Source organism: Lepisosteus platostomus, chromosome 6 (assembly GCF_059453375.1).
Source record: "Lepisosteus platostomus isolate fLepPlt1 chromosome 6, fLepPlt1.hap1, whole genome shotgun sequence".
NCBI lineage: Eukaryota > Metazoa > Chordata > Actinopteri > Semionotiformes > Lepisosteidae > Lepisosteus > Lepisosteus platostomus.
The window spans coordinates 18,366,163-18,384,668 of record NC_142616.1 but is presented as its reverse complement, the minus strand read 5'-3'; the positions used below and the strand labels follow the sequence as shown (position 1 = coordinate 18,384,668).

Sequence of the window (18,506 nt, the reverse complement as noted above, 5' to 3'; positions counted from 1 at the left end):
GAAAGTTCAGGAGAGATGACAACAACCAAGTTCAATCAGACTCGCCCATCAGTAATTAGAAATCACTCAAGACGTCATTTCCTCTCCTAAAACACTATAAATACCTACGTGATCCCCATCTCTCCCTCGCATATGTCTCTTGCATCCCACCTACACCCTATGTCCACCTCTGCAGCTGCCCCTTGGCCATTCTGCAGGGGGGGTCCTGACCTACTCGTCCTGTGGCCGGGAGGTCAGCCCTCAGCCAGGCGGGTTAAGCCAGGTTTTCACTCCATAATCCTGTCATTTTATTCTCGAGTGTTGTTATTCCTAGTGAAATCAAACTTTGACGTGAAATCAAGGATTTAAGAATTGCAGGGACCCCTTGAATTCCCCATCCATTATTTGCCAGGCTGTCGCTTGTGGTAAGGGACATGGCCTCACAAAACCTATCCCAGAAGTATTGATGACAAGGTGGGACTGCGCCCTGGACAGTGGGCCAAGCTCATTCGGGCAATGCCATGCGGCTGCTGTCTGATTTAACTAAAAATTATAAAGCATGGCTGTGCTTTAGCAGTTAACTGTATAAAGCTGTTTTTTGTCTGTAAAATCGAGGCTACATGAGCGGCAATTTAGTTAGTAGAACTACTTGGGATGTTTTCAAAGCGCTGGTGCTTATTTAAATACACTGATTGAGAGCGAAGGCTGAGTGCTCATATTTCCACAGCACATTCCATAATATTTGAGCCGAATGCAGTGGTTTTCTGGTTTGGGCAGCGCGCGTCGTTGCAAGTTGCAAAGGTAGCACGTACTGTAGTGTTGGCGCTGGACAACCCGAACAGCTGATCCCCCCGCTTCAGCACTTCGGACAGCTCCGTTCTGCAGCGCCAGCCGCGGGAGGGGGCTATATAAGCACGAGGAGCTGCGCCTCTCTTCCCACTCCGCTCCAGCGGCTCCGCAGCATCCCGAGGCGGCGACAGTATGGAGTGCCTCACGAGTTCTCCTCAGAGGAGACCCCAGGGAGAATGGCTCCAGTTTCAGCCTCAGAGTCTCCGGTCTTCTGCATCTCGGCAGTTTCCTAGAAGCCCCTCGACCGCCGGCCTTTCGCCGTCCTATAAAAAGAGCAACGTGATGCTGAAAAAAGAGCCCGTGGCTGTTCTCGGTCACGGCGGCAGCCTGGGTTTAGCGAGCCAGCATTCAGAAGGGCTGATGCTGACCAACATAAACGAGAAAGAGCTGCTACAGGGTCTAAATGACCGTTTCGCGGGTTTTATAGAGAAGGTCCGCCTGCTGGAAAAGCAGAATAAGATTTTGGAACAGGAAATTGAAGACCTCCGGCAAAAGAAAGCGTCTCCTTCTTCGTTGTCCCAAGCCTTCGACCCCGAGATGAAAGATCTGAGGAAACTTGTGCAAGACATCACCTTGCAAAAGCGCCAGATTGAACTGGAACACCAGCATCTGGACGAAGACTTTTACATTTTGAGGGAAAAATACGAGGAAGAAGCTCGTCACAGAGCTGACACCGAGGCCAGCGTTATGACACTGAAAAAATACATGAATGACGTATATCTTTCCAAGATGGAACTAGAAAGTAAGGCTCGCTCTCTGGTTGAAGAAATCGCATTCCTGAAGAAAAACCACCAGGAAGAGGTGTCCGAAATGATGGCCCAAATCCAACAGGCCCGCGTAACCGTGGAGGTGAAGGAGTGCGGGAAGGCGGACATCACCGCGGCTTTGCGGGACATCAGAAAGCAGCTTGAAGGTCACGCCAGCTCCAACATCCAGCACGCCGAGGAGAGTTTCCGCACTCGCGTGGAAAACCTGACCAGAGCCGCGGAGAGCAGCAGCCAGGCGCTCCAGAGCACGACACAGGAGATCCAGCAGCACCGCCGGCAGCTGCAGTCCAAGAGCCTGGAGCTGGAGACCGCCAAGGGCACCCGGGAGCTTCTGGAGAGACAGCTGTGCGACTTGGAGGAAAGGCACGACGGAGAAATCAGTCATTACCAGGTATCGATCAGTGCGGGGTTGGGCGGGCTGCGTGCGTTACTATCATTGCGGGGATCACCTGGACTCTTAAATCTACAAGTGGCAAAACCTATTTGGCATTGACTCTACTTTCACCCCGTGTCGGGTTTAATTTCGTCGTAGGAGAGAAAGGTATAAAAATAAAAACCAAATAACATGAAGACGAGGAGAGGGAGAAAAGAAAAGTACTCAGTCTTAATAGCTTTGTAACCCACCGCTCTCGTTAAACACTTTCAACAGTTTAATCAAATTTAGCTATATAACAGATTGAACCAATCCAGAAACAGACAGTGTGAAATAAACTTGAATCTGGCAGATTGTAGTTGTCAGATGGGACTTGCAGTTTTGCTGTTTTGCATTATATTAACCTCTCCTGTAATGTGACCTTCAAACATCATTTACTGGTTATTCTCACACTTTTTCAGCATTTCTCAGATATTAAGGTTATCGTGTCGACTAATTCAGCTTTATTAATTGTAAGACACTCAAGATAAAGGAGAAAAAACATCACAAACTAGTTCATAACTGTTGTTTTTGAGGAACTATACATTTCAAAGAGCTTGGATGACTTTCAAAGTTTATTTGCTGCAATTTCTGAAAATCAAGATAAAATCATATTCCAAAACCTACAAATAAAAGAACCATCCAATGAAACTGTATTTGCAGACACTCCTGTACATGCTTTCAGAAAAATCTGAAGCTTTTTTGCCTTAGAGCCAAAATTCTACAGTATAAAAACATTGGTGTTTCTGTCCAACTGTATGAGTATGGCTTTTAAATATCACTAGAAACGAAATGTCTACTAACTATAGTCACACCACAAGGATTTCTTTGAGTAGGATCCTTTCCTATTGTTTAATCAAAGTGTGTATTTCATAATAATAATAATAATAATAATAATAATAATAATAATAATAATAATAATAATAATAACATCACTTTATTAACCCTTTACAATTTCTTGCATTCGGAATGATCTTTTCGCATAACCCAGCTTGCTCTCCATGAGACACACAGACAGGGAGAGAGTCTGGGGTCAGAGCGCAGGGTCTGCCATTGTACGGCGCCCCTGGTGCAGTTGGGGTGAAGGGCCTTGCTCAGGAGCCCAACAAAGTAGGATTCCTCTGCCGGCTGCGTGATGCCTGCATGATGCTGTGATTTTAATGAGGTGATTCACTTCTTGTGCTTTAACAGGACATCATCAGGTTGCTGGAACATGAGCTTAAACACACAAAATGCGAGATGTCTGGTCACCTTAAGGAGTACCAGGATCTGCTGGATGTCAAAATGGCTTTAGATGTTGAAATTGCATCTTATAGGTAAGGAATGATTTTAAAAAAAATATCATTGCCAGAATATGCAATACCCGTCTGTGTAATCTGTAACATATCTGACAGTTTTTATAGCATGCCATTTGAACGTTTTTAATTGATGAAATTGGTGTAAATTAGTTTTTGCATAGATAACTTGTCTTTATATAACCAGGTAAAAATAATTTTAAATGACATTCCAATTTGAATACATACTTCTAATGGTTTAGTGCATCAAATTGAGTATAAAAACACATGTAAGACATAAGCTATATTTCACAATTTAATAAATCAGTAAAAACATTTTGAGTTGTTTTGCACTATTTTTTAACATTAAAAAAATAAATTGTAAAATAAAGCTGAGACCCTTTGACAATATTCCCTCACCCCTTTTCTTTAGTAACACTCTTTCGTCTCTTAGGAAACTGTTAGAAGGTGAAGAGACTCGACTATCCACAGTGGCTGGAGCCCAGGTTTCATTGCCATATGTGTACAGACAGTCCCCTGTCTACACTCTCCCGAGCTACACAAAGGAGCGGAGCAGAGCCACCAAGGCAGAGCCACAGTACAAGTTCGTTGAGGAGATCATTACCGAAACAACAAAGGAAGTAGAGATGACAGAGATTGAAGAGATGGAATCGGAGGAAACAAACGGAGAAGAAGAAGCTAGAGGGAATGGGAGCAGAGAGGAAGAGGAGGCAGCTGAGGCCGAGGAGACACAGGAGAGAGAGGACACCCCAGAATCAGAGGAACAACATGAAGAGACATCTCCTGAGGCTGAGGAGACACAGCAGAGAGAGGACACCCCAGAATCAGAGGAACAACATGAACAGTCATCTCCTGAGACTGAGGAGAGACAGCAGAGAGATGACACCCCAGAATCAGAGGAGCAACATGAACAGTCATCCCCTGAGGTTAAGGAGACACAGGAGAGAGAGGACACCCCAGAATCAGAGGAACAACACGGAGAGACATCTCCTGAGGCTGAGGAGACACAGGAGAGAGAGGACACCCCAGAATCAGAGGAGCAACATGAACAGTCATCTCCTGAGGCTGAGGAGAGACATCAGAGAGATGACACCCCAGAATCAGAGGAACAACATGAAGAGACATCTCCTGAGGCTGAGGAGACACAGCAGAGAGAGGACACCCCAGAATCAGAGGAACAACATGAAGAGACATCTCCTGAGGCTGAGGAGAGACAGCAGAGAGAGGACACCCCAGAATCAGAGGAGCAACATGAACAGTCATCCCCTGAGGCTGAGGAGGAAGGAGCAGCTGCAGTGAAACCAGATGAGGGAGGTGCTGATGAAGATGAATCTGGAGCAGAAGCAGCAGCCGAGCCTGAGGATGTCCAACATGAGGGGAAAGTGGAAGAACACACCACACAGGAAGCTGTGACAGAGGAATCCCATGATGCAACAGAGACATTGGAAGTCGTGAAAGATGCTCCTGCAGAACAAACTGCAAAGGAGGTGAATGACCAGGCGAAAAAAGAAGAAAGTGAAATAGAGGGAAGGAAAGCAGAACTTGCAGCTGCATCTGAATCAAAGCAGACAATCAGGGACAGGATCCCAGAAAAGGATGAAACAGAAGTAAGAGAAGACAGGCAAGACCAATCTAAAACCGAGAAAGAACCTTCTGGAGTAAAAGCCTTAAAGGAGGTGACAGACAGAGAGAAAACAGAAGAAAAGGCAGCAGAAGACAAACCTGTGTCTGAAGCTAAGTCCCAGAAGAGTGACATTGAAGTGGCCCTGGAGAAGGATGAGAAAGAAGAAGTGCAGTCAGAGGAGCCTTCTGAGGACACAACCCAGAGAGAGGAAACCAAAGAGTCTTCAGCAAGACCACAGGAGAGCCCAGTAAAAGAAACTGCAGAAGATCAATCAAAGGAGCACAGTGTTGTAGGTGTTGTAGTGGAGGAAGTGGAGGCTGCAAAGGAAAAGAGCCCAGAGAAAGAGACAGCAGAGGATCCCAAAGAAACATCAGTCAGACCCACAGGAAAGGAGCCTACAAGACCTACGTGTGAAGAGGGTGAAGAAAAGCCCACTGGTGTCAGAGCAGAACTTGACACCAGTCAACACAGTCCTGCAGAGGAAAAGGTGGACACAGTGATGGCAGCAGAGGTTTCTGAGTCTACACCTGAAAAGACCGTACAGGAAACAGAAGACAAACAGGCATCCAAACACCTCCTGACAGAGGAAAGAGCAGAACCACTGGCATCGGAAAAGGGGGCTTCCGGACCCGCGATTGAAGCAGAGACAACAGCTGCAGGTGCTGAAACTGAATCCACAGACCTTCAGGAACAGGAAAGTGTGAGTGAAGTCAAGCCCACAGAGAGCAGCGGTGACAAGAGTGACCACACCCACGAGAGAGCAGAGTCAACGGTCAAGGCCAGCGATTCAGTGGACAGAGACTCACAGAAGGAAGACACATCCGCTGATCAGAAAGACACAGCGAAAGAATCAGAAGGTTCCCAGCAGCTGGAGTTGACACTGTGTCCTAAAGAAGGACTGGAAGCTGACAGCTTTCCAGGCACCAGGGAGAAGAAGGATAAAGAACCAGAGGAACCAACACAACAGGAACAGGAGGGAAGAGCTGAACAGAAACAAGATCCAGTGAAGGAACTCAGCGCAGGACCGAAATCTCAAGACCCTTCAGCCCAAAGGGAGAGACCATCTGAAAGCACAAAGACAGACAAGCGGGGGGACATGAAGCACACAGAGGAGATTCCACAGAAAGAGAAGCAACTGGAGAGGCCAGGCAGCCCAGGGCCCGATACCAAGGAATTAACTGCCAGCAGCTCCACAGACCTTAAAGCAGTCAAGGACACAGAAGTGCCTTCAGAAGACTCACAGGTAGCAGTAGAAATCAAAGAGCAACAGATTCTGCCCTCTGACTTAAAAGCAAAGAAAGAACTTGAAAAAGAGTTAAGAGAAGAAGTCAGACCCACCATTCAAGAGAAAGAGAAGCAACCAGAGAGGCCAGACAGCCCAGGACCTGACACCAAGGAATTAACTGTCAGCAGCTCCACAGACCTTAAAGCAGTCAAGGACACAGAAGTGCCTTCAGAAGACTCACAGGTAGCAGTAGAAATCAAAGAGCAACAGATTCTGCCCTCTGACTTGAAAGCAAAGAAAGAACTTGAAAAAGAGTTAAGAGAAGAAGTCAGACCCACCATTCAAGAGAAAGAGAAGCAACCAGAGAGGCCAGACAGCCCAGGACCTGACACCAAGGAATTAACTGCCAGCAGCTCCACAGACCTTAAAGCAGTCAAGGACACAGAAGTGCCTTCAGAAGACTCACAGGTAGCAGTAGAAATCAAAGAGCAACAGATTCTGCCCTCTGACTTAAAAGCAAAGAAAGAACTTGAAAAAGAGTTAAGAGAAGAAGTCAGACCCACCATTCAAGAGAATGGGCTTGATGGAAGGGGAGATGTCACTGAGTCTGTGACTAAGACTAAAGAGGAAGATACAAAAGTGCCAGAAAAGGACTGTCAGCCTGAGACAAGTAAGCAACCACTAGCTGAACCCAAGGCTGAACAGAAAGATATCTAGACTGACAATAGGAAAATTATATATATAGAAAGACTGAATTATGGGTAAAATTTAGAGTTGCATGCATGTGAAAAACTAGTCTAAGCAGTGTAGAATAATGAATTGTTTAAAGATTAGTCTTCCATGGATATAATGAATAAGCACCTTTTGATGCATGAATCTATTACCATCAGTTTCAACAATAGTGAATGCAATTCCAGCTTCAATGTCTAAGAATGCCCAAGAAAAGAAAAGAAATGACTCAGTAATTTGCTGGAGAAACAATAAATTGAATCTGGTCAAGTATTCCTGCTCCATCTGCCTCTGTTGTTCAGTATATTTCAGATATGCTGCACGGTTCACTATAAGTAGAGGAAAACCCTGGAAAAACATGTCCTGTAGGTGTGTGTATTGTGTGTGCACCTGCAGTCAAAGTTCCTAGTCTTAATTCCCAGATTACCTTGATTAACATATCAGCACACCTGTGGGAGCTGTCCATAACGTTTTGAATCATTGTAGGTGGGTATCAAAAATAAATTCTGCTAGATTTTCATCACAATTCTGAATACTTCAATAACATGCCACTGACAAATAATTGCTGTTCAAATCCAATTTGGAATTAAATTGATCTTAAGGTGAAAAAGACATGGCAGTACCTTCAGCAGTATATAGAAAACCTCTCCTAATAGCACATTTGTTTTTCATTTGTCAATGGATGATTAAATAGGTGTAACATCTTATGGGAATTTTGCCACTGCACACTTTGCACCTGAACCTCCAAGACAGTTTAAAAAAAAAAGCGCTGTCAGTTGCATTCACACATGAACATACACAGCATATGTGCAGCAGCAGCAGAGGGCTGCAGTTCTAGGCTTCTAACAGCAAGGTCATACTGCTCCAGTGAAAGACCCACTTGCAGAGCTGCTACAGGCAAAGGCATCAGCCAAACAAACCAGCAATTGTATGTATTTTAAGAGTCCATTAAAAGATGGTATTTCTGGAAATTGGTTGTAATGTTTTTTCAGTCTAGTGCATAATAGATCAGTCCCTTAGAAAGCTCCAATATTGCCTCTGCAGTGCAGAGGAGCACAGAGGAGCCGCAGTGAGAGCTGACAGTGCAATGCTCTCTCCACCCCAGCTCCGCATGGAACACAAGCCCAAGCCCAAGACGAGACTGTCTACAGTTTTAAGGAAGCTTACGACAGGACAGTCCAGCCCCTCAACCCCTCTCCCACCCAAATTAACATTTTATGGAAGAAATGTAAAAAAAATGAATCCCTCATTTTGAAATAGAGTGCCCTCTGGTGGAAGAACTAAGAATAGACACCCACAGGAAGGGAAAAAGATGTTCAGAACTGTCCCTGGTAGTTCAGTTCAGGTCACAAAAACTTCAAACAAACTTTCAGATTGGTCTTTGTAAAAAAAAATATTTACAGGTTTCAAAGTGATACACAGTGGAAAATGTGTTAAAATGTATATTTCATGACACCAACACCTCTATTTTTTTTTATATTTCCACCCAACCTTAATATGAGTGCACAGCAATTTACAATCTGATATTTATCAGCCTTTTAACAGATAGCAAAGATCTTACAGCACCCAATAAGAACTTACTTTAACTACAGTGCCTGAATGACAGCCATTGGAAGATTTCCACATACTGAAGATCGATTTTGGAGGACTCCGAAACTCACCACCTTCTGCTGCAGGGTGCAGACAGCAGACACGGGTGGCATTGCAGACATCAGACCCCACAGTAGCCCTAGCGGACAAGTCCTAACAATTATTAAATAAATGGATCTAGAAGTCACTGCGACATCTGAGAAGCAAACATAGGATCTTTCTTTTCAAGGTTGCAAAAGAGCCTTGTGCCCTTTGCTTGCTGGGATAGGCTCTGGGGAACCTGCAACCCAATACTGAAGAAGTAGTTAGGAACAGGCTGGCTAAATGCATGGATGCAACAGATCTTGCAAGAAGGCCCTTAAACCTCAACCCCTTTCAGACATGTTGCACAAATAATCATATTATCCCCTTATTCCATGCGAAAACTGAAGTTATCCTCTTCCGGTGGGACACCCTTTGCCTCCTGCTCAATGTTAATAATTAAATACAACATTTAACAGCTTATTGGCTTGCTCTGCAACTTATCCTGCATACAACAGACCATTTTGGATTCAAAGACTTTATTGAAAAGTTAACATACATAAGAGGACTTCCGAGGTTTATCAGCAATGCCTTTGCCAATCAAACAGCATGATGGGGACACAGACGGCTTTAGTGTTGACTTCCATTTTAACAGAGAAAATCCATTCTGGCACAAGTTGACCTTAATTCCCACATTGAGGATGACCGTTTTCGAAGCACAAAATAAAAGCAGGCCCAATTTCCTTATCACGTACTGTCGGTCTCTTAAACGATTGTTAAATTGGTTACCTTAAATTAAAAAAAAAAACGCACTCCCAGAAACAGGTCGTTTGAAGAGGTTTTAGTGTTGAGTCTTAAGCATACTTGAAGTTTCCGAGAACTCCTGATAGCTGGATTAGCAAAAAGAACAATATGGCTAAATCTTGACCAAGGAGCAAATAAAAACCCTCATTGCTTTTAAATAAAGACGCTTGCTAAAATACTTCATTGCACAAGGAGATTTTCCATTCTGCAGACAGCTCAGGAATATCGAGAGAGCAGGTTAGCCCTTAACCCCCGCCACCAACCAAGACCACCCGACAGACCAAATGTTAAAATAAACATAAAAGCAAAACATGCACAAATGTCCACTTTTGATAAAGGTGTATTTCATTATGATGGCAGCGCACAGACTGTCAAATACATTGAAAAGTATAAATGTATGACCTACTACAAGCATCTTTAATAACTAGAAACCAAATGTACAGGAACCAGCTAACAGACGACCACCTAAGAAGTATTTAAGGTTTGGGTCTCTCGTCACTTCCCAATATCCCTTTCAGAAATCCCCTGCTGGTTGAGTTGGAGATACATTTAAGGCCAAATTCCCGACATTCCCTCTTTTTCTGAAGTTACAGCAGAGCCTCTTTAAGCTTCCAGTTCCAAGCCCAGGCCCAGCTTATGGCCACCAGCATTGATGCTCTTCCCATCCACAAGCGCTGCCAAGGTGAGTTTCACTCCTGTTGACAGAGAATAGAGAGGTGGGTCCACAATAATGCCTGTCTAATCTTAAAGCTCATGGATCCAATGCTCCAAGGGGGGGGAAGGCATTCAAACCTAGTTATTTCAGTTTAATTAAACTGACAGGTTTAAAGTGTGTGTGTAGGTGTGAGTGGGTGGATTCATACAGTAGATGACTCAGCTGCACAAACTGATGTACTTTGTGCAATAAATTACTGCAATTTCAGCTCCCTCAGATCTGCTCACAGTGTGATGACAAGGGTAGTTTCTTGTTCAGCATAACCTTCACTATACTTTTAAACTTCACCTTTTTAAAAAGGCATTCACTAACCAACTTCATTGGTATGCTTTAATAGAAATGATTTGCGCTTCAGTGACAACCCACTACTATACAGTTATAGTGATCTGAACTCCATCCCTGTCTTTGTATTCCCAAAGTTATTTTTCACATAAATCACATGCAAAAATAAAACTCAATATGAAAAGATCATGACTCCTTTAACATATTGTAGGAGTTAAGCAGAATATAATCTGGAAATAAGAATCACAGAAAGCAAAAATCTCTCACAGGGAGCTGAGGGGGCAGCAGTGATATTACCCATTGCGAGTACATACCTGGCCTCAGGGTCTGAGTGTAGCCTACTCCAATTAAGCTGGTATTATTCACTTTAGCCTGAAAAATAAATCATAGACAAGAAGTTAAATGATATAACAAACTTCCATCTTGCCCTTCACAGAACCACACACCGAAAAACAAGACACCGCCCAAAGTCAGTGGAACAGCAGAAAATTTACCACCACAAGTAAATGGTTAAGGTGTGGTCGTATGCATAGCTTTGAGGACAAAAAAAAGAGTTTGATTTTTATCATGGAAGACCAAAATAGTTGGTGTTGAATCACTGGTTCTTGATCAAGAAGGCATGCGCATACGAAGGCGATCACAAAAGCACAGATCCGATAACGACTCGCGCGGCGCGGTATGGGACAGGCCCCAGCCCCGCGCAGGACCCGCTGGCGACACTCACGCTGACGGAGGCAGTGGAGTCCAGCTGGTACTTGGCAGCAATGCCAAAGCGCGTGCTGTTGCTGCCCGCGGTCCATGCCAGGTTGACGGCCGTTTCGAGCTTGTCGCTCACTTTCTGGTAGATAGAGCCTCCAAATTCAGAGCCGTCGTTGCTGCAACAAGAAAGACAAATCAAGAGTCCGGCCCTGGGAAGCAAAAGACACACTGACTACCGTACTGCACTCAGTTTGCGCAACTCACTCTCTGGTACGTAAACGTCATATCTGAAAGTTCTGGATATGTAACCAACGCATCCGAAGAGCTCAAACACTCACGAGTGACCGAGACTGTTTCTACAAGAAACTTAAATAGGAGCCCTAAGGAGAAACTCAGTTTTTAAATGACGGCGCACAAGAAAACTGCAGCTCCGCTCCAGAACACACGACGCCAGCACCGACCAGACCCGGCGGTTACCGAGACGTACACGTTGGTGTGCAGCTGGAAGTCTCCGGTTTTGTAACCCACAGCGAAGTTGTTCTGGGTCATTTTGGATTTGGCTGTGTCAAAGGTCATCTGGTAGCCGGCGAGCCATCCCTCGTAACCCACGACGGCCGCCCCGTGGATGGCCGGGCCTGCAAAGTCAAAGTCGACGTCGCAGCCCAGGTTGACGTACTCCCGCTTGTAGGCGGTCTTCACCTTCCCACTCTTCTTGCTGGCGGGAGAGAAGGAACAGGCGAAAAGGAGGTCAAAGAGCGGTGGCACCGCAGGGATGCGGTCCTGCCGCGCGGCCACCGCAGCGCTGAACAGGAGCGACGGATACAAGGTCAGTTACCAAAGCCTGCTTCTCAGCGCAGCCTCCACAAGTGTCCAACAGTAACAGTCTTCAAAATATACACTTCTACGGAGAATTGAGCTTTCACTCTATTGCTAAAGCAAAATAATTAGGTTTGGCAAAAGAATCTTAATTATATCTTCATTACAAAGGGTTATTTTTTATTTAGTCCATTACATGACCAAACTGAACGGTGAATTCTGTAACTGTACATGAGTACTAAATTATGACTGAAGCGATGCAACAAGTGTGTGAAACATGGTTCGCCCCAAAGGTCTTTTTACGTTCATTCACACATGACTTTCACAGAACAATACAAGGATAAATCCTGCTCGTCACCCTCTGTTCAGAAAACAAGCTTCATTTGTGAAGATCGTTCCGCTTGACAAGGTTTATAATGTCAACTTCAAGTACATTCTGTCAATAACCATTATACTGCAACCATGTGCGCCCAGGCACCATGAAATTACACTTTTTGAGAGATGAAACGGAGAACCTACAATTTAAACAAACTTACCCTGTGTTTGGTGAAAAGGTTGTATCAAATGTCAGCTTCAAACCTTTGGCAATCTAGAAACAAAATTCAATCATCTTTAGTACAAAACGTAAAGAAATCAGAGGAGAGAGAAGTTAGGATCTAGCCACCGTTTCGAAGCCCACCTGGTCTTCGATAGTGATTTCTGTGCCCAGAGTGTTGTCCGTGTTCCACTTCTCCGTGAAGGTCAGGCCGTACTCCGCCCACTTGTACTTGGTTTCAAGACTTCCGATGACTTTGCTGGTGTCCGTGTTGGACGAGCCGGAGGTTGTGAATTCCTGCCCAGGGCGATAAAAAACGATTTAAAAAGATCTAAAGAGGGCAGCGTCACTGGCTCCATTACAAAAGTCATGCCCAGTTCTGAAAAAGAGGATATGTCCCAGGGTGAGGATGACCACGCACCAGTAACACTGGTCAAACATTCCCCCAGCGGTAAGGCCGCGCCAGATCCTCGCGGATCTACCGTACACGGGGAACGTGCTCTTTAAATCCTCCGCTGGAGGTGTAGACAAATCCCAAGGGCTGCAAAAATCTTGCCTGACCTAAAACATGATTTGCAACTGCCTGGAGGAATGCAGACATACCCTGTCAAAAACAGCAGTTCATTAACAGCACCTGCATTCTCGTCAACTACTCAAGTGCAATAGTTAGCCACTGTACAAAAAGTTTTACGCTGATTTTTAGAAGAGTACAAATTGTAGCTGTAAAGGCTGGCATTCAATGCCTACATTAGTAACCACATCTTAAAAAAATAACTTCCTGGACAGAAAATGTAAATGTAAACTAGTTATAAATTTTTAATATGCTAATAAGCTTGATATATATATACACATATATTTCTTCTTCGTGACTGCATTTCCTTGAAGATCAATAACCGGAATCATTTAACTATCAATCACAATATATAAAGGAAAAAATGCTATGGATTAATCAGGTAGTCGAATTAGACGCGTGGACACCTCTCGGGAATTTTGTAAGGGTATAGCTTACCACTCCGCTGGCAGACTTGGTCTTCACTTCAAGCTTCACCAACCCAAAACCTAAAGATGAACATAAGGAACAATGTTTAAGGACTTCCCAGAGGTCCACCAATGTAACACAAATCTCATTACAATACTGAAGGCTTACAAGAGTAAAAGTCTATGTTATCAGAAGACAGAGATAGAAAGGCGATAATACCATATCCTTTGTTGAAGATATCCCTGGCAGACTTGCCCAGGTCACCATACGATGGAGGAACAGCCATTCTTCCTATAGAATTGAAGAGGACAGCTTGTTAGGAGCCAGAAACACTACTGCAAATTAAAGTGTCAAGCTTGGGCTGTAACGGCAGAAGAAGAAACTTTAATTACACAGTTCCCCAAATCCTTGCTCTGGGTAGTTTGAATATTATTCCTTCACTAACTCAGGCACGTCCGGAAAAATGAGAGGCTGCAGATAATACTTGCATCCTTCTTCTGAAGCAATGCTACAAACCACTAGAGTCGGCTCTAATTTCTATATGCTTGACAGCACCTTTTTGAAATTGTGCTCATACGGAAGGCAATATCTTTCTAGAAACTTCTTTAATGCTGATTCACCCAAGTCATGCGGTGGTCACAACTGGATTGAAATCAATGGAGCTTTGGTCCTCATCCCTCTTTCCAGTCTGAACTGTCTTGTTTCACCTGGAATCTTCATTCTACTCATTAGGATGAAACACACAAACTATAAACAAAACTCCACGGTTTGAGTTTAGGGAAAAACCCAGTTTCAAATGAAAACTACAGGTAGATTTTTTTTTTCCCCCCTGTTAGTGTCGGTGACGTTTATTCGAAATGCATTTAAATAATCTATCTTATGACAAGACTCCATGAACAAATCTCTGGTGGCAAATCACTCATTCCTTAGCTCCCGAGTCACCAGAGTGTCATGCAATAGTCTCTCACTGCTGGAAAGAAACCAGGAAACCCCACAGACAGCCACGCCTACGGGCACCTGTCATTCCAGGAAAGATGTGGCTCCATAAAATCCACTGGAGCCCCCAGGCTGGGCTTTCCAAAGGGCTTCTGAAACCCGTTCGGCCCATACCCCACTTGGTGAGCAAAGCGCAGCAAGCACCTCAAGTCTACGGGTTGATCTTTAAACACTGCTTTAAACTACACGACCCATTCAGATCAAGGGCGTTTCCCTCACGGCACACCTCCTCGTCTGCGACACCTTATAAGACCGTAAGGTCAAACCGAACACCTGGCGGCAGTGACGCTGCAGAGTGCGACACGGGGAGGAGAGTTCAGCGCACACAGATCTCACGATCAAGAAGGTGGCAAGCTCCCAAGAATGCACTGGAGCGGCTCAGTCTTTTCAAGCAAGCAAGGGAAAATAAGTCATTTCCACATATGTTTATAATCTATACATCTATACATCCTTGTTGTGATCAGAAATGTTTATTTAAAAAGATAAAAACCAGGAAGATCATTATTTGTATGGAAACGTTCTCAAGCAGAGCTACGGGCAAATGCCCATTCTCAAGCGCTTTGAGTGGAGTGTCCAGAAAAGCACTATATAAGTGTAAGCAATTATTATTATTATTCTCCATCGCCATGTATCAGGTCCTCCACGCACGCTTCCTTCAGCGCGCAAGCTGTTGAAAACGCGTCACGGCCTGACAGACCTACAAATCCGAAGCCGGGCTTCACGGAGGAGGAATGGAAGACTCAGCGAGCAGTTTTTTTAAAAAAAAAACACAAAAAATAAATTTGGGCCATCCATAAAGAAACAAAAGCATTTACACAGCACAGAGCTGGAAACAATCGTCTCATCCGGCAGGAGCGTCACCAAAGACGCGGTTGTTCAATGGAAGCGAACACACAGAGGCTTCGACTGGAGCAACCGCTAATAATCCATTATAAGAAAATATCTGGATTATGAAAAACGAACTTTTTTTTTCGCGGGTCCTTCACAAAATGCGACCAGTTTTTTTTTTATCTTCACGCCATGTTTCCATGCCTGCCATTATAACACAAACGGCAAGCCATTAGCTAACAAGTAAAGCAATAGTTTACACTTATTCAAACACCTGCCCGCTGCAAATGCGACTAATCTACGGAAATCACCCGATCAAAAGCAGGGAACAGAAGAGAATGTGACTTTTAGGCTAACAAGGTGAACTGAAGGCAGCCATCTTGACATTAAAACTACATCCTCGCCTTCTGTCAAGTTCCGCCGTAGTGCAGAGCGCTCCGAGCGCAGCGTCCCTGCCACAAATAATTAACATGAACTTGAGCGTTTCAGGCGTCACCACCACAAAAGACAGCTTTAAACGCTTCTGTGAAGGAGTTATACACTCTAGGCTATCTATATTATGTTTTTTCTCAAAACAATTCACGCAGACTTCAATCTCCAGAACATTTTTAATGAGAATTACGCCGGAGGAGACTAGTCTTGTAGTCATGCCATTTCAATACTAAAAATCGCAGCTGTGTGCTTAACGAAGGTAAAAATAAAAACAACGGCCTTATGTGGCTCACAACTGAATAACTACACCAAATGCCATCGGGGAAAAAAACAAGATCTCGGGTTACTGTGGATTGCATGCACTGCACACTGGAATGTCACCCTGCTCCGTCTCCCCAGATAATCTCCTTACAATGATACACTCAGTGAAATGATAAAGACAGAGACTGCGAGACATCCCAACCAGCCGCCCTGGCCCCAGATCTGTGACGCTCCCACATTTCCGTGCAGCAGCGGGAACACCGCGCCTCGTCCCGGGCTCACAGCCCCAGCCAGCACCGGGCCTTCGGACGAACCTCACTGGAGCCACCGCTCCTGCGCGTCCTGCCCTCGCTGTCGCTCACTGCTGCTGGGCTGCAGCACAGCGCGCCTCGCCTACCTGTTTCAGGTGAAGCTTTAAGCTAAACGTCGATCTGTCCGGCTCTCGGCTTTAGTGCAGCGCCGCAGTGACTTCAGCTGGAGGGCGAAGTGAAGGAGACAGCGCCGCACCAGCACCCTGTCATAACCCTGACACACAGGCCCCCGACAGGGGCAGCCTCGCAGCGCCTGCCTCTTTCCCCCGGCCCTCAGCCTTCGCTCTTCCGATAAAGACCATCGATATCCTATTTTTACATTTGCTTTCACATAAATGTAATTTCGATTATTTATATTTCGGTTGTTTCGGTAACGTGGTGGAGGTGTGAATCCTAACTCACGCTCGGATGTTTCAGGCACACGTTCAGGTCCCCTCACAGAGATCGCCATGGAAACTGTGGCGGAATGGTGTGGCTGCACACGCCTTCCAACTGTCTTTTCCGAAAGTTGAAAGTGTTTTGCATAAGGATTTTTTTTTTAGCATCGAGACTGTAAGGTTATGCTAGTCCTCGCTGTGATCGTTTTAAATTACTTGTGCTGGACATTAGGGTGTAAATCTTATGCATTTTGAAACATACATATCCAGTAAAGGTTAAACGCTGCAGAGTATGTAAAACAGGCCAGAGACGTTTTTAATTCATAATGAAACTGTAAGGCGATCAGTATGTTGTTTCCCTATTATCTCCCAACCTTTTACACGTATGTCTGTGAAAATGAAATGCATATTAAGAAAGTATCCTGGTGGTTATTTTCAGCAGTTTTTTCAGGTTGTGCCACCTGAGGGCATGTCCCCGGTCGATGTTTGACATCACAGTCCGTATTTTTCCTTCCTGCGGGAGCCGACGGAACCGTCAGATGTGTCTGTCTGTCGCAGAAATTCCTAATACAGTCTGCAGCATTTCTTAACGCCTTTACTCGACATCAGTTAGCGAATGGCCTTCCTCATCCAACAAACCATGCCTTTTTGGGGAATTGCATTCAACAGCCATTTTCGAATCATTACCTTTCTGCAGAAACTTTTTTTTTAAATAAGGAAATCACAGACCTGTGTTGAACATAACTACATTTAGAAATTGATATTAATGCATGGATACGTACACTAATGCTTCAAATATTTCTTCGTTTGTCCTGGTCATGATTCTTTATGCGTTACTAAAAAAATTTTAAACAGTAAATGAGTTGATGTTAAAAAGTTTGAATCGTTTTTTCACTATTGTTCCAAGCAAGCAGCTACAAGTAAATTTTAATGCATTAGTTTCCTTGCAGTCATTGTCTCCTTTAGCTCCGCCAGTGATTTTCCTTAGAATAGGGTGATTCTGATGGTCAGTCCAGTCCCTTGAGTGTAGAGTAGTGTACTTCAGGTTGTTGTGCCATGATGTTAAGCAAGCGGTCATTCAGGAGAATGTCTTATTTTGTCATTTTCAAGATTTTCTGTGATGCAGAGGTTTTCAATCTCTTCAATTTAAACCTACATCAAACAGGGATCAACATCTGGCTTTATAGCAGATATCAAACTTTTCTGGATAAACATCAGACCCCAGCTTCAGAAAAAAAAAATCACTTATTTTACCATGAGTGAATAAAAGTGAAGGAACCTACAAGTTGTCTCACTGCCTTTTAATATACTGAATTCTACTGTGATTTGTGTATTTTCTTATAGTGGTGGCTTATACTCATCAATACCCTGTTGGGGAATTATTACACATGAAATGATCTTCATAAGTAAAAATAAACCTTTGCCAATTAGGTATATTTAAGATTATTTTAGCCGAACCGCTTTAGTTTTTTACCATAGGCATTAGTGTGAAAGCTTATTTCTCTGTAAGAGTGAGTATTTTGAAGAATGTTAGTAAAAGGACATTCCAGTCATGAGAAGCAGGTTATAATAATTGACCTTGTATTTCATCGTTCCCATTCAATACGCTGCTGGACGTGCCGCGGGACCCTCCCCTGGCCAGTGCCACGGCTCTTTAACTTCCTTTCATCAGTGTAGGAAATCTGTGGTAACAGGATATCTAAGGCAAGGGGAAAGCAAGTTGTTTGGAAAAAATCAACAGAAAACATCAGCCTGCCGGTCAAAACCTTTACTAAGTCCGAGTAAGAATAAACAGGAAAGTGGGGAAAAACTCAACTTTGTCATATTGGGAAAACATCCTTCTTAATTGTGCCGAGATCTCTGCATACACACATCCTGCTGGTAAACTGAAACGTGTTGAAAAGCGTCATTCTTTCACGTTTCACACTAACATTGCCACTAGAGCAGTGCCTGGACATGGGGATCTCTGTGAAGCCTGGT

The 18,506-nt window shown here is 44.2% G+C and overlaps 2 protein-coding genes across 3 annotated transcripts; one reads left to right on the top strand and one right to left on the bottom strand.

Moving 5' to 3' along the window:
* The first annotated feature begins 546 nt into the window (after positions 1 to 546).
* On the top strand, positions 547 to 7,153 carry LOC148661194 (uncharacterized). Its single transcript, XM_088634556.1, has 3 exons — positions 547 to 1,986; positions 3,199 to 3,323; positions 3,736 to 7,153. Exons 1-3 carry the CDS (start codon positions 961 to 963, stop codon positions 6,866 to 6,868), a joined length of 4,284 nt encoding a protein of 1,427 aa, XP_088490682.1. The 5' UTR covers positions 547 to 960; the 3' UTR covers positions 6,869 to 7,153.
* A 1,860-nt stretch (positions 7,154 to 9,013) lies between these two features.
* vdac2 (voltage-dependent anion channel 2) lies at positions 9,014 to 16,393 on the bottom strand. 2 transcript variants are annotated; one of them, XM_088634553.1, is made up of 9 exons: positions 16,236 to 16,393; positions 13,541 to 13,612; positions 13,352 to 13,401; positions 12,487 to 12,639; positions 12,344 to 12,396; positions 11,479 to 11,706; positions 11,017 to 11,167; positions 10,607 to 10,664; positions 9,014 to 9,990 (listed from the first exon to the last, which is right to left on the bottom strand). In XM_088634553.1, the coding sequence occupies exons 2-9, from the start codon at positions 13,605 to 13,607 to the stop codon at positions 9,899 to 9,901; spliced, it is 852 nt and encodes a 283-aa protein (XP_088490679.1). In that variant the 5' UTR covers positions 13,608 to 13,612; positions 16,236 to 16,393; the 3' UTR covers positions 9,014 to 9,898. The 2 variants fall into 2 exon arrangements, with proteins under 2 accessions (XP_088490679.1, XP_088490680.1); XM_088634554.1 differs by lacking the exon at positions 16,236 to 16,393 and adding an exon at positions 16,153 to 16,180.
* Between the last annotated feature and the right edge of the window lie 2,113 nt (positions 16,394 to 18,506).